The sequence below is a fragment of the Homalodisca vitripennis genome, chromosome 2 (assembly GCF_021130785.1).
Source record: "Homalodisca vitripennis isolate AUS2020 chromosome 2, UT_GWSS_2.1, whole genome shotgun sequence".
Taxonomy (NCBI): domain Eukaryota; kingdom Metazoa; phylum Arthropoda; class Insecta; order Hemiptera; family Cicadellidae; genus Homalodisca; species Homalodisca vitripennis.
In genome coordinates, this window is record NC_060208.1 from 102,978,900 (window position 1) to 102,996,662 (window position 17,763).

Consider the following 17,763-nt stretch of genomic DNA (forward strand, 5'->3'; position numbering starts at 1 on the left):
GTCAAAACTCACAGTGATATCTAGGACTGGCGGCCAACTTTGTTCTACCTCCACACTGTACAGCACTTTTGGAAGAAAATCCATCTTACAACGGCCGAAAATTGTGGAATACTTTACCAGACACTGTCAAAAGACTAAAAGGGGAAGTTCTGTAGAGGAAACTCCGCAACTTATGAACCGGCCATGTTACACCCTTGAAGAATTCCTAGAAGCATGCAGGGAAGAATGGAGTTTCGAAGACACATCCTGACATCATTTATTGTCAACAACATTAATTTTAATATATTCAACTGTTGTGTTTTTAACATATGTGACTCTATTACTATTCTTGAAGAATATGTAAATCAATCAAACAAATCTCTGATATCTGCATCCACATTTCTAAGTTACTCGTATTATGATAAAACAAACTTATTTACTCAGTGCCGGAATGGGTTCTCTAAATAGAGTTTGTTTTTCAAACCTATTTAATCGGTGGCATTAGTTAAATAACATTTTAATTACCTTTTCTAGTCAATCCGATGGAGTTATTTTTTGCAATGCTTCAAAACAAATATCAACATGAATGCAAAGCATTAAGCATGACTATTGGAAAGAGACTATAAATTCATAAAACTTTCAGTCACATTTTATTTTAAAACTTCATATTAACTTGTTGTATTTTAATGGTAAATTAGAGTTCGATACGAGTAATAAGATTGTGATTCGTGCAGTGAATTTCAATTATATTAGTAGATTAGAAAGATAATGGGACTAGATATATAATTTTCTCCCATATAACGTTTTAGATCTATTTTCTAATATTCATTTGGTACTAGTCATTAGTGCCAAAAAAGTGTCATTTTACATTTATTAAACGTTTACCAAGGGATTTAGTTTACTTTTCATAATAATACTAACGAAGATAACTCTTCATTGTAGAATTAATAATAGAATTAATTACAAAAGGAAGTTTTAGTTTTACTCTTGATTATGTAAGAATAATCAAAGATATAACGAAGGGTTTTATGTTTAGTTCAGGAGTCGACAGCCAATTTCTATTTTTTTAAAGATAAAACGTGGTATATACATCTAGATTGGTACATTAGAACATAATAAGCTATTATTAAACAATTATTTATTGTTAATATTGTTATAATCTATGGAACTTAAGACAAATTGTGAGGTCCTCGGTGAGGCTTAGTTGAATTATGACTAAAACCTTAAGAATATAGATGGTTTCAGCTGCTAAAGATCATACAATGGTCTGTACCAGAGCGATGGAGTTGTTATTCATATTGACAACACAACATCAGTCTCTACCTTGCAATAAGCTTCTCCTGGGCGGAGTAGTCACAGGTGTGGCTCTAACCTAAGATTGGGCTGGCCTTGCCGCAATTCGTTGAGGGGAATGGTGAATTTTGTAATTATAATATACAGAATTGTTCTTCGTATTTCGATTGCTGATGTGAATTGTTACATTCTCAATTCTACTTCACGTTTTCTAGAAGAGAGGTACCAGGTTGTATTTGACGAAGCAGGGTTCGTGAGGTGCATCAATGCAGTTACGAGCCCACTTATCGAATCTTGTTTAGACCATTGCTATGTAGAATTCCAAAACCATGTCTCTATTACTTCATGTGTCCTAAAATCAGCCTTTACTGATTACCTCACTGTGTGTCTTGCTATCTCATCTAGAAAACATATCAATCTTAAATCAATTAGGCTAGTTAATTCGTACATCTTGCAATTGGTGTAAAATACATAACAATTTAAGGAAACAAAATTGAGAAGAAGTTATTAATTTAGAATGTGTAAACTTTAGTGCAAATACACACGTAAGGAAAGTATGAGAAATAATCTAACTCAAAGAGCTTGAAAACGTCGCTCTGAATTACTTTTGGGCTTATAAAGTATATATATAAAATATAGCTTATATATAAAATCAATCGGGACAAAATTTATCAAAGGCTAGAAATAGAACCTTATAATAATCAATTAAAAAACTGCTTTGTACAATACCGAAACTTTTTACATTCCCTAATGAAAAAGGTCAAATTAAATTGTTATGAAACAAAATTAATGACGGGGTGTGTAAAACTACGAAATTTTGGAATGTACATTACGAGGTAGTGGGATGAACTGTAATTGAAATACCATTAAAATCCAACTTTCAGAATATTTGGAACGATATAACATAATTGCAAACTGTCAAAATGGCTTTAGACGAAGTAAAAAATACTGGTGACGCTTTGTTTGATTTTACAAAGACCTTATCTAAAAAGTGTTGTAGTAAGAATCGTATAATTCTAACATCTCCAGATCTAGGAAAGGCTTTGACTCAGTAGATAGGACAAAACTATTTCGAAGCTAAAAACTATTGGCATTAAACGTACTTGCTTAAATTGGTTCGTCAGCTATTTGGATTTGGATTCTCGGCTTCAGTTTGTGTCTATTAACGGCACTAAGAGTGACAACAAAGACATAAATTATCGTATTATACTGGGCAGTTACCTAAGCCACCTCTTATTCTTGATACAAATAAACAATATCTCAAAATTAGACATATCTGGCAACATCTTCCTCTTTGCAGTCGACTCTGTGTTAGTTTCTGCTGGTGTGCGTGGGAGGAGACTTGTTGTCTGGCATCGCACGACCTAGCAAACATTAAAAACTTGGTTGAACATAATGTATTAACTGAAAATATGAGTAAAACAATGCATTTTAAACATTTACATTCTTTACAAAACCTAATAACTAACCAGTAGGCTACGGGCGGTGCTTAGGCTGCGTTCCTGTGGTATTCTGCGGGCTATGAGTGTGGGTGGCATCACTGAGCGAGTCGACAATTACAAGTATCTCGGAATAATTATTGATTATAAGTTATGTTGGGTCCCACACGTTCAATACGTCAAGTAAAGACTCCGGAAATCTATCTACGCCTTCTCAGAAATAAAAGGTGCTGCAGGACCGATTACTTCGCCTACGTACTGTCGATGCTGTAGTATCTGGGTGGGGCGATTATCAAAACGAAATTTAAAGAAGGAGTAGATGCCTAAGTGACATACTGAATAGGAGAACAGTTTCTATTTCTTAGCATCCGGCAATTATTTATTCTTCTAGTAAACGTAAAGAATAATAAAAATGATTTATTCTTAGATGTTTAGAACGAATGTCCGACGCAAACCCGAATTAATTTTTGCTACTTCACTCCTAGACTAATTAACAACTTTCACAAAACAAATGCTTTCTATCTTTCATATATAGTATATATAAATTGATCCAACCATATATTGAAAGGTAAGGGGAGAAGTGCCGCCGCGAACAGTAGAAGGGGGGGTTAGGGGGGTTGATGGGCGCAAGAGTAGATGTGCTCACATTACACCTAGACATTTTATTATGTCGTAGTCATTCCACATTCCTATAAACACAACAACAGAAACATTAGACTGGTATGTATAATAAATATGGGGTAATGCTTTACCCCAATTCTTGCAGACATCATTGTACCTTGGCAAATTTGTAGGTATGTGATGGCCACACGCTCACGAACATGTTAAAATAACTTATTCTGATTTAATTCTGTCTTAATTAAATACTGATTCTTTAGCAATCATTAATATTCTTCTTAGGTTGAGGCTCTCACATTAAAAATTACAAATGTATAGAATCATTAAATCGGTAATAAATTATTAATTATCTAATCCGAGTTAAAAAAACTAAATATTGTATTATTTAATTTAAAAATTTACTTTATTGCTATGGAATAATTTAGCTAAGACGATATTGTACGTTTCTCCATGGATAATTAAGATAACAAAAGGTACTCGTCCTCACTCATAGATACTGTAGTCTTTGTGGGGAATTTTTCACTTAATATTATATAACCAAAGTCAACTGTTTGTAATGTATAAATGAGTGAATAAATTAAATTAAATTCAACCTGGTTGTTCTTGAAATTGATAGAAGGATTCTCCCTAGAAATCGATCGTCAGCTGTGCTATTTTTGGTAGAAGGTTTGTAAAGGGTTATATGAAACGATATTTTTTTCTCAGATATTTTTCTTATCTTGACACACTGAATACCAACCGACAGGTACATAAATTATGTTAATCAGTGTCAGATAACCATATACAGACCGTGAAAGAAGCGACTCTAGTGGGCTGACAGTGACATAACTATTATTCATGTAACTATTATCGGTTTTTTGTGTAATAAGAAAATATGATCTAGGAAAAATATTATAGTTTCATATTTTAACTCGCTCCCATTACCATAAGAACCTAAATTCGCGTGGCTGACGACGGATTTTTTTCTTAGGAGAAATTCCTCTGAAAATTTCAAGAGGTAGTACATTTCAAATCTGGTAGTAGGCTCCTAAACTATTATATCAATAAATTATTAGAGCTGTAAAATCGGGACTTTGACTGTTTAAGTTTTATTTTACAATAGGAGAGGCCCTAGTGATAAATGAGCTTAGAACAGGTTGAGGCGTCAGGTAGACAAGTTGAGGCGAGTCGAGACGTGCTCGCCTGGTCCTGGGTATTTATTCTAGTACAATACAATGGGGGGCTCTCTGGCGGCCACACAACTATTTATCGGCCCAGGTGCCAACAGTTACGGGCAATAGAAGCCCCCCTTCCACCACCTTGGAGCTGATCTGTACTGTGGGGTACAAACCGTGTCTCTTCCTCTTGTGGAGTTTCCCTCCATTTGCTAATGTAAAAGAGGCTATTAGTTTATGGGCGCGGCGTTGCTAGCTTAGATTTAGATGACTGTTTCTGATTTGTTCTTGCTCGAGCTGTTGGCTTTGTGCGAAGAATCAGGTACAATATTTTCAAGCTGGCAATGACACAAACAGGTCCTGATTGTGGTACTTTTATAGAAAATTCCAGTTCTGCTCTGAATTTTTTGGAATTCTGCGGTAACGGTAATGTTGTTTGTAACTGCAGCCGTAACACTGCCCTCACTTACACCATATAAGCGTACTCTTCACTTTGAAACAAATGAGGCTTTAACACTCCAATAATTTAATAATTACTACGGACAACACAATACTTACAGGGACTGAATCTCAATTATTACGAACAGAACAATTCGCACATAGACTGAAATTATCAAAACTATTTGACTTCTACAATTCAAATTATAATCATTGTTGAACAGCTGCTTATTGTATTGCCAACTAATGAAACAAACTTTCTCGCAAATCATCATTCTGTGTTTTTAAATCAAGCCGTAAATTATGTCAGCAGCACCTGAATGCACTGCAATCAATGCACTTTATAAAACAATATTTCATTTAAGAATTGAAACTAACAATTTCTTAGTAGAAACTTAATTTGTTTAGTGGTATAACAAAGTTATTGTCAGTCAAATGTAAAAGGCCTGTTGTACTGTTATGAATAAGATTCATTTCATCAAACACCTTTCAAACAGCTTTCTGTGTTCTTTATTTACACATTTTTGTTCAGAATACAATTTACAACAAGGTTTGTCACAAGTTTTTATCTGTTTCTTGGTGAAATGTGAAAGTTAAAGACGAAAATATGTGTTTTTTTCACTCAATTTTATGCATTTGACACTGGTTTTCTCAAAAACTATCTTACAGTTCTGGAAGCTGTTTTATTCAGTTAATCAGGATGAAAATCATAAGAAACGATGGAATGCACCCCTTAATCTACTTTACCAGAATCATAGGAAGACTTCGTTTGACATGGTAAGCTGATATACGGACGAAATCTTTCACTAGCCGTAACTCGCTAACGAAGCATTTCCGGACTCATGTTTATATAAACCTTTTTCGTTAGTTTTACATGTGGAATGAGCTCTCACAGTTTCTGCATATCTTCATGAATAACCCTGTATTAATCATATTCTGCAAAACAGCTATTTACTGCTTATGAACAATGAATAAACAGCTGCTTTATAAATTAGGAACATTGTTCATAAATGCTGAAAACAAACAAACATTAACAATGTTTGTTGATGTGTGTAATGTTAGATGTGCATATATATGGGTTCAAGTCCCGGCTGAGCAAGTACTTTTTGTAATTCAATGTTTATTGAAAAATTAAATTAGACCATTGCCATTTATACAAATTTCTTTTTTTTAACAAAACTTGTTTAATTTTACATAATATTTTTTTAAATAAACGAAAACAATGTAAAAAGTCTATTATTTTGAATTTTAAATTATAAAAAAACTCTATATGATGATGATTGGATACAAAACTTTTTTGTAATGCAGATATCCACTACCTCCTATAGGGGTGAATCATGGCAAAGTGTGGAAAGTCTAATGTACATAGCAAGAGTACCATAGTGTTTGAACGATCTTAACAAGAGTACTCAATACAACTTTTTTTAATTCCCCTAAAATATTATGGCTGTTGATCGTGTTTAAATATTTAATAGGATATTAAATAAACTGTACTATTTTATATACAAGGTTTGTACCAAATGACCACAAAAATTAATTAAGTATACATACACTCTTATGCTACTTCATTTACTCTTTGTAATGATTATTTCAAATTACCATACATAGAAAAAAACTAGACTTTAGTGTTTTTTCTAAATAGTTGAGGTATTATGCCTTAATATAAAACATGACATAGATATTTTATGGTATATCCTTTATTGTGAATTACAAAAAAAAAATATTTTTACAAGCTTTTGAGGGTTACTGTTGGGTGTAACAAGGATATCCTCAGCTAGCGGATCAAGGACACATGAAACGCAGACACCAAGTTTCATAATTCTATGTAGCCAGCATCGGATAGATCAGAGCATACTAAAACATTGTTCATAAGCATGTCCGTTGTAAATGGTAGGTAGAAAACTGAAAAATATTTTTACAACGTCAATGTATGTATTATAATATCTTGAAGGCATGTTTATCCAGTAAACGATCATAACAATTTTAATGTTGCAATCCTTTTATATTGGTAACGAATGACTAAACCTGTATTTAACAAAATTGCTAGCAACACTCTTCAGCTGATTGTTGTTATTATTGGATATACAGTGTTGTTGAAGTACAAATTTCATGCACACTCTCCTTCAGTTCAGTAGGCTTTATGAAATGAAACTTGTTATCTATGAAAGCTTTAGTGGGCTACCTAGAAAATCTCACCCCAAGAAATACTTTCAGTCTTGAATGTTGACTTTGAATCTTATAATATTTAATTTAAACCCACATTTCTTAACATGTTTGCTACACAAGGTCGTACCAGTGATGTGTGATGATACTTGTATTATCAGACATTAAACTGCTTGGTAGCCAAAGTGTTTAGTTACTTTTTATACCTATGAAAGTTAATTGAGTTAAAGTGCTAATAAAACTAACAAAGGTAAAAACAATACTCCCACCTGAAATTTCCCCCACCCACACACTAGGTAAAGCTTTTCGCTTAGGGGAGATCGGAGTATGGACAGGTTACAATGAACATGATAATTCATGAGGCAAATATAATACCCTATAAGCAAGTGGTGAAGTGGTGTCTGGAGTCTGTTCTGCACACAGCATTGTTATTTAACAGCGAGCATTTAACTGTTCTTGCTGTTATTTAACTCCAAGGAGTTTTAACACGGCCTTCAGAATAACCATGTAGCCCATGGCTATGATTTTACATTTTGCACCAATTTTGTCTTTGTACTCTACATTGATTGTTCATTAACAACTTGTTCTTACTAATAACAAACAAGTAATAAAACATGTATTTCTTTTAACCACAATGTAAGACCTTACATAAATCTTGTAAGTAATATTAGTGTTACTGAACTGCCCGATGGGAGACACTTGCTTATCTGTAGCCAGTGTGAGCCAGTGGGCAATGTCAAAGATGCACAGTAGTATATGGAGGGGTTAACTCATCAAATAAATGTTAGGGTATATTTTGATCCTTATTGACTATTGTTGAAGGAAAACATTCTAGTTGACTCCTTGTTACTTTAGTTTTTCAGAATGGCGGCAACATGCACCATCAACACGTGATGATAACTACTGTGATGTGGTATCAAATTTAAAGTTGTGTAAATTTAATTATTTATTTATGCACTTATCAGTTGTATTTGGAAACTGAACAATATGTTTAAAAACTTTTGTTTTTGTGAAGTGTAACAGAGTAACCACTATTCCAGAATGGCAAAGACTAATGCATCTTCTAACGCTGTAACCACACCGCCCCCAGCTGTTCTCGAAGGGGATGAGGTGACCACACAAGTCCTGAACGGCACGGGTGCAGTGCATCAGGTCGTCAAGATGTACAGTGAGTTCTTTGTTTATAAATTGTTATAAACATTTACAATTTAGCGTTATTTAATGTAACCTTTTGTTGTGCATGGTGTTGGTATAATAATTTAGAATGTATGCTTTAAGTGCACCTTAAATATGGTTATGGTATTTTTTTAAATAAAATTATTAATTTTTGTAATAATAAGATATTGACTCATGAAATTCAGTTTGTTTCTTTCAGTTTTGCAATTTACAGAGTCATTGAGTGTTTTAAGTCACAAAACAGTGACTATTTACTCCCATTTTTAACCACTTAATTTAAACAACTTAAGTCAATAATATATGATTTTCTAAATTGCAAACTAAAATAAAAATAAATGAAATTAAATTAATAAATATTTTAATAACAATAAAAATAGTATTTTAATACAGAAATATATTCAGGCTGCATCTAAAGACACAAATTCTAAATTATTGTTAGTAGGATGCCTAAAGACCACTATATGTATTATTTAACATTTATATAAAAAACTTGTCAACATAATTCACGAAAGTGTTTAATGGCCTACAAACTTTGACCATATGATAAAACTTTCAATTTCATAGATGCGTGGCTGTAATATAGTAAAACATTTGTTTATACAAAATTTTCATAAACTTTTAAGTGTTACCAATGTTTTATTTATCTGGATCAAAATACTAACAGTTTTCTTCAATGGGGTAATGGGATCACATTATTAAAGACTCTAATGTCATTTTATAACCACTAGCTCAATGCAAGTATTTATAATATACTGAAACATTTCAGTAGCAGCTGTCATGTCCCAAGTCGTGGCCAAAGTTGCCAAACCAGTTTGTAGTGTATACTCCAATTTAAACAATACTTTTCTCTCCAGTCCTTAGCCCATGTAACACAGCCATGCCTGTCAAAGAGTGATGCCACAGCGACATGGTTCAGACAACTCTGTGACTGCTATCACACCATAGACCATGACATAAAACAATCCCTCTCAACTTGTTACACAGTCACACCTCTGTGACTGCTATTACACCATAGACCATGACATAAAACAATCTCTCTCATCTTGTTACACAGTCACACCTCTGTGACTGCTATTACACCATAGACCATGACATAAAACAATCCCTCTCAACTTGTCACACAGTCACACCTCTGTGACTGCTATCACACCATAGACCACAACATAAAACAATCCCTCTCAACTTGTCACACCTTTTTGACTGCTATCACACCATAGACCACGACATAAAACAATCCCTCTCAACTTGTCACACAGTCACACCTCTGTGACTGCTATCACACCATAGACCACAACATAAAACAATCCCTCTCAACTTGTCACACCTCTGTGACTGCTATCACACCATAGACCACGACATAAAACAATCCCTCTCAACTTATCACACCTCTGTGACTGCTATCACACCATAGACCACGACATAAAACAATCCCTCTCAACTTGTCACACCTCTGTGACTGCTATCACACCATAGACCACGACATAAAACAATCCCTCTCAACTTGTTACACAGTCACACCTTTATGACTGCTATCACACCATAGACCACAACATAAAACAATCCCTCTCAACTTGTCACACCTCTGTGACTGCTATCACACCATAGACCACAACATAAAACAATCCCTCTCAACTTGTCACACCTCTGTGACTGCTATCACACCATAGACCACGACATAAAACAATCCCTCTCAACTTGTCACACCTCTGTGACTGCTATCACACCATAGACCACGACATAAAACAATCCCTCTCAACTTGTTACACAGTCTCACCTTTGTGACTGCTATCACACCATAGACCACAACATAAAACAATCCCTCTCAACTTGTCACACCTCTGTGACTGCTATCACACCATAGACCACGACATAAAACAATCCCTCTCAACTTATCACACCTCTGTGACTGCTATCACACCATAGACCACACGACATAAAACAATCCCTCTCAACAACTTGTCACACCTCTGTGACTGCTATCACACCATAGACCACGACATAAAACAATCCCTCTCAACTTGTTACACAGTCACACCTTTATGACTGCTATCACACCATAGACCACAACATAAAACAATCCCTCTCAACTTGTCACACCTCTGTGACTGCTATCACACCATAGACCTTGACATAAAACAATCCCTCTCAACTTGTTCACAGTCACACCTTTATGACTGCTATCACACCATAGACCACAACATAAAACAATCCCTCTCAACTTGTCACACCTCTGTGACTGCTATCACACCATAGACCTTGACATAAAACAATCCCTCTCAACTTATCACACCTCTGTGACTGCTATCACACCAGAGACCACAACATAAAACAATCCCTCTCAACTTGTCACACCTCTGTGACTGCTATCACACCATAGACCACGACATAAAACAATCCCTCTCAACTTATCACACCTCTGTGACTGCTATCACACCATAGACCACGACATAAAACAATCCCTCTCAACTTGTCACACCTCTGTGACTGCTATCACACCATAGACCCACGACATAAAACAATCCCTCTCAACTTGTTACACAGTCACACCTCTGTGACTGCTATCACACCATAGACCACAACATAAAACAATCCCTCTCAACTTGTCACACCTCTGTGACTGCTATCACACCATAGACCACAACATAAAACAATCCCTCTCAACTTGTCACACCTCTGTGACTGCTATCACACATACCACACTCTGCTATCACACTCTCAACTTACACACTGACATATCACCACAACACATAAACAATCCTCTCAACTTGTCACACCTCTGTGACTGCTATCACACCATAGACCACGACATAAAACAATCCCTCTCAACTTGTTACACAGTCTCACCTTTGTGACTGCTATCACACCATAGACCACAACATAAAACAATCCCTCTCAACTTATCACACCTCTGTGACTGCTATCACACCATAGACCACGACATAAAACAATCCCTCTCAACTTGTCACACCTCTGTGACTGCTATCACACCAAAGACCACGACATAAAACAATCCCTCTCAACTTGTTACACAGTCACACCTTTATGACTGCTATAACACCATAGACCATGACATAAAACAATCCCTCTCAACTTGTTACACAGTCACACCTCTGTGACTGCTATTACACCATAGACCATGACATAAAACAATCTCTCTCATCTTGTTACACAGTCACACCTCTGTGACTGCTATTACACCATAGACCATGACATAAAACAATCCCTCTCAACTTGTCACACAGTCACACCTCTGTGACTGCTATCACACCATAGACCACAACATAAAACAATCCCTCTCAACTTGTCACACCTTTTTGACTGCTATCACACCATAGACCACGACATAAAACAATCCCTCTCAACTTGTCACACAGTCACACCTCTGTGACTGCTATCACACCATAGACCTGGACATAAAACAATCCCTCTCAACTTATCACACCTCTGTGACTGCTATCACACCATAGACCACAACTCACAACTCTGATGCTATCACACCACGACATAAAACAATCCTCCCTCTCAACTGGTCACACCTCTGTGACTGCTATCACACCATAGACCACGACATAAAACAATCCCTCTCAACTTGTTACACAGTCTCACCTTTGTGACTGCTATCACACCATAGACCACAAAATAAAACAATCCCTCTCAACTTGTCACACCTTTTTGACTGCTATCACACCATAGACCACGACATAAAACAATCCCTCTCAACTTGTCACACAGTCACACCTTTGTGACTGCTCTCACACCATAGATCACGACATAAAACAATCCCTCTCAACTTGTTACACAGTCACACCTTTGTGACTGCTATCACACCATAGACCACAACATAAAACAATCCCTCTCAACTTGTCACACCTCTGTGACTGCTATCACACCATAGACCACGACATAAAACAATCCCTCTCAACTTGTTACACAGTCTCACCTTTGTGACTGCTATCACACCATAGACCACAACATAAAACAATCCCTCTCAACTTGTCACACCTCTGTGACTGCTATCACACCATAGACCACAACATAAAACAATCCCTCTCAACTTGTCACACCTTTTTGACTGCTATCACACCATAGACCACGTCATAAAACAATCCCTCTCAACTTGTTACACAGTCACACCTTTATGACTGCTATCACACCATAGACCACAACATAAAACAATCCCTCTCAACTTGTCACACCTCTGTGACTGCTATCACACCATAGACCACGACATAAAACAATCCCTCTCAACTTGTCACACCTCTGTGACTGCTATCACACCATAGACCATGACATAAAAACAATCCCTCTCAACTTGTTACACAGTCACACCTCTGTGACTGCTATTACAACATAGACCATGACATAAAACAATCTCTCTCATCTTGTTACACAGTCACACCTCTGTGACTGCTATTACACCATAGACCATGACATAAAACAATCCCTCTCAACTTGTCACACAGTCACACCTCTGTGACTGCTATCACACCATAGACCACAACATAAAACAATCCCTCTCAACTTGTCACACCTTTTTGACTGCTATCACACCATAGACCACGACATAAAACAATCCCTCTCAACTTGTCACACAGTCACACCTCTGTGACTGCTATCACACCATAGACCACAACATAAAACAATCCCTCTCATCTTGTCACACCTCTGTGACTGCTATCACACCATAGACCTTGACATAAAACAATCCCTCTCAACTTATCACACCTCTGTGACTGCTATCACACCATAGACCACAACATAAAACAATCCCTCTCAACTTGTCACACCTCTGTGACTGCTATCACACCATAGACCACGACATAAAACAATCCCTCTCAACTTGTCACACCTCTGTGACTGCTATCACACCATAGACCACGTCATAAAACAATCCCTCTCAACTTGTTACACAGTCTCACCTTTATGACTGCTATCACACCATAGACCACAACATAAAACAATCCCTCTCAACTTGTCACACCTTTTTGACTGCTATCACACCATAGACCACGACATAAAACAATCCCTCTCAACTTATCATACCTCTGTGACTGCTATCACACCATAGACCACGACATAAAACAATCCCTCTCAACTTGTCAAACCTCTGTGACTGCTATCACACCATAGACCACGACATAAAACAATCCCTCTCAACTTGTTACACAGTCACACCTTTATGACTGCTATCACACCATAGACCACAACATAAAACAATCCCTCTCAACTTGTTACACAGTCTCACCTTTGTGACTGCTATCACACCATAGACCACAACATAAAACAATCCCTCTCAACTTGTCACACCTCTGTGACTGCTATCACACCATAGACCACGACATAAAACAATCCCTCTCAACTTGTCACACAGTCACACCTTTGTGACTGCTCTCACACCATAGATCACGACATAAAACAATCCCTCTCAACTTGTTACATAGTCACACCTTTGTGACTGCTATCACACCATAGACCACAACATAAAACAATCCCTCTCAACTTGTCACACCTCTGTGACTGCTATCACACCATAGACCACGACATAAAACAATCCCTCTCAACTTGTCACACAGTCACACCTTTGTGACTGCTCTCACACCATAGATCACGACATAAAACAATCCCTCTCAACTTGTTACATAGTCACACCTTTGTGACTGCTATCACACCATAGACCACAACATAAAACAATCCCTCTCAACTTGTCACACCTCTGTGACTGCTATCACACCATAGACCACGACATAAAACAATCCCTCTCAACTTGTCACACCTCTGTGACTGCTATCACACCATAGACCACGACATAAAACAATCCCTCTCAACTTGTTACACAGTCACACCTTTGTGACTGCTATCACACCATAGACCACAACATAAAACAATCCCTCTCAACTTGTCACACCTCTGTGACTGCTATCACACCATAGACCACGACATAAAACAATCCCTCTCAACTTGTCACACAGTCACACCTTTGTGACTGCTCTCACACCATAGATCACGACATAAAACAATCCCTCTCAACTTGTCACACCTCTGTGACTGCTATCACACCACAGATCACGATATAAAACAATCCCTCTCAACTTGTCTCACAGTCACACGACTGGGACACCACTGTGACTGCTTTTGCGCCACAGACCACAGTATAAAACAATCCCTCTCAACTCTAGCCATATGACTTTTTCACGTCACATCTCATTACGACTTATGTCGCAGTTTATATACTGGGCCTTATTGATTAAGTCATGAGCTTTATGTAGCTATTACTAACTTATGTATAACTAGCTGTTTCCCGCGGCTTCGCACGCTTGGCCATGTATTTGCACTTCTGGTTCAAGTGCATTATATTTCTAACACCGATGTAGAGTTTGCCTTGTTGTCACGATCAAGAAAATCTGTTTATGCTTATTATATAGCCATTATACACGTATTTCATTATAAAGCGGTCTAACAGTCAAGCTTTAAGTTCAACCATATATATTTATCATAAAGACAAACATATATTCTAACTTAGTGCCTTCAAATAGTCTTTGGCAAATTAATATACGTAACTGTCTCGTAATTGCAGTTTATAATGTGCTGGCGCTTTGAAAACTTTTATATTTTGCAGCGCTACCTCGTGGTGAGTTTTATAAATGAGTATAGCATATAAACCTTCTCCGTCGAAAAGTACATATACATTCAAATTTTCATAATGATCGGTCAAATAGTGTACGATTTCATAAAGGACAAACACTTACTTTATTTAATATAAAAAGAGCAATGGGTCCAAAATTTAAAGTACCCTTAATGCATTGACATATTGTTTTACATTTTATAATATCAATAAAATTATTGTTGATGTAACAAATTGTCAATATGATTATTATTAAGATAATCATTGTCAAGTAAATATTGTCTATGTTGCCGTTGTAGATAAGGTGCCATCTAAGAAAAAAAATAAAATATTCAGAGAATTCATACTCTTAATTACATGTAAAGATTAATTGAAAATGTTATGTTAAAGATTAATACATGTAATGCATTCTCAGTTTTTAATACTCAAATAAATACAAATATGCATGTTTACTAATGCTAATCTATCTAAATTTGGGGCTTTCGACTTCTACAAAATATCTTGTAATACATAATATTTATTAAAGCTATTCAAACTATTTATTATTTTAAATATATAGATATTTTTTGTTTTAAAAAGAATTATTTCTAATTTTAAACATTTACTCATAAAATAATCTTTTTGTAACAAATCTCAACAATTATATTAAATCACCTTTATTTATTAAATATACATCATCCTTCTGGTCATTTGAATGTATTAATTATAAGTATTTTCCAACTTTTACTGTGTGAAACAGGCTTTATTTGAAATCTGACCAGTTGTTACATTGAATAAATATTGATATCAAGATCCCTGTAACACTTCAAATGTTATATTGATCTAAGCAATCGTCAAATGGACCATTCAATGGATTGTCTTCATGTCTGAGCAAATTCTTTCTAAGTAGACTAAAAGAAACATGTTAAATGTTAAAACATTTGAAAATGCTGTAGAAAAATATCACAATCCGATGTCAGTTTGGAAAGTGAACCCTAATATCTTGAATTCCAATAAATAGTCCTTCAGCATTGGTTTTCACTGTAACCATATTAAACTACCAGAGGGTTTAATGGCAACCTCTGTTAAGTAGTACATAATATCAATTTGCAGTTGTAAAATCAATCCTATTTTATCTTAAAAGCATCTTCCTTTGCTAAAGAACTTTTGGATAGCATTCAAGTCCTCGGTAGACTCAAACTCTTCAACCTGTCTTGAATTACTTGCTTGTTTAACCCACTCACCTCACTACAAAGTAAACAATCCGGCTGCCATTATGAAATGGTTGTCAGTCAATGCTATCACATTGACTGTTAGATGTGGCACTCATCACACCGAGAAAGTTGTCAGGATGCCAGTCCTTGCTGCCAACTGTAGCATCTGTAGTGTATCATTGGTGCCAATAGTGCATTGTTATAGACTAGTTATTGGAGCCAGCACAGTTTTAATTTTGGTCTCAGACGGCATTTATAAATTCTACATGAGCTCATAAAGGTTATATTTCTTTGAGGAAAATACAGAGTATCTCATAACAGATGACCAATATTTCAGAAATTGGTTCAGGATATCAACATTGAAAACATCAATAATGTTTAATAACGCTGCTTTATATGTTTGTCTGTATATGTGTTTTACACAAAATACTTTTATTTAAAATCTGTTGAAGTTACAACAATGAAATGTGGTGCAGATATTGTGAGTGAGTATCTTTAAGTATAACCATCATTTTTTATAGTTTCTAAATGACAAACATTTTCAACTTACAATATAAAACAGTGAATTGACCCACATTTATTCTACTGGTACCTATATAATAACAAACCAGGGTATATAGGATGCCCTGGTATGGTGTATAAACTGTCTTTAGTCATCATGATAGCAACACTCTACAGGCAGATGAGAGTTAATAAAAGATATGCAACGTAACTACAAAACTAATGATACAAAATTTGTCAAAATCTTCATGAATTGATTTGAGTTATTACAATTTTTCAAATAATTGTATTACTTATACCATTACAGTTGAATACCATTAATTAGGTTTATGAGTAAATATCTTTTTTTTGTTGGCATTTGGCAACAATATAATCTATTGGCATTACCCTGTCATACTCATGCAATCAGTAGTTAGATAAAGCTTTGGTTTAAACATATGTTTTATCAAAAATGTTTGTAGAAGTTTGTGAAGTAAACACAAATATCTTGTAATATCCTAAATACTGAGCAAACTTAAATAGCCTAAGAAAACTACTCCAAAAGTTTAATAAGAACACAAGTCAGCATAACATGCTGTTAAATATTGGCAGAAGGTATCAAAATAATAAAATATACTTAGTTTCTTTTTTGTTTTAGAAATATAAGCTGTTAATAACAAAATATAAGGATTTTTAAATTTACAGGATTTTGAAGATCAAGTAATCCTCTACTGTAATGCTCTTCTGATAGTTTGTTTTAAAATTCATACTTATTCAGAGCTAATTCCACTTTACCATTGTTTTTATTAGTTATAGGCTAATAATTCCTGTAGATTGTTGAAATGAAGTTGAACTTGTGAAAGAAGCTTTCTTGGATCTGATTTTGTTACATGTGTAGTGTGCCTACAAATTGAAAAATAATCAACAAATAACTTACAGTACAATTATTTATTAATGAATGCTTTAAAAAGATTGAAAAAGTGCTTAAATAAAACTGTAATGTATTCATGATCATTTAGAAAATAACAACAAGCATGGGTTGTTAAATTTATTAAATCTAATAAACGATGTTATTTAGAATGAAATTTATTGGCATACAAGGATCAAGAGTTATAATTTATGGAGTTTAGCTTAATTTAAACTGTGTTATTAATTGGTTTGTTCTATATTATTAGGCTTAATACTACAAGTAGAAATCTTTATTGTTT

At 35.3% G+C, this 17,763-nt stretch overlaps 1 protein-coding gene across 1 annotated transcript in view; it reads left to right on the forward strand.

Moving 5' to 3' along the window:
• Positions 1-17,763, forward strand: part of LOC124354494 — a 99,031-nt gene that overhangs the window by 55,059 nt on the left and 26,209 nt on the right. The window contains exon 4 of the mRNA XM_046805001.1: positions 8,125-8,252. Coding sequence (XP_046660957.1) covers positions 8,125-8,252 — 128 coding nt within the window. The remainder of the gene's footprint in view (positions 1-8,124; positions 8,253-17,763) is intronic.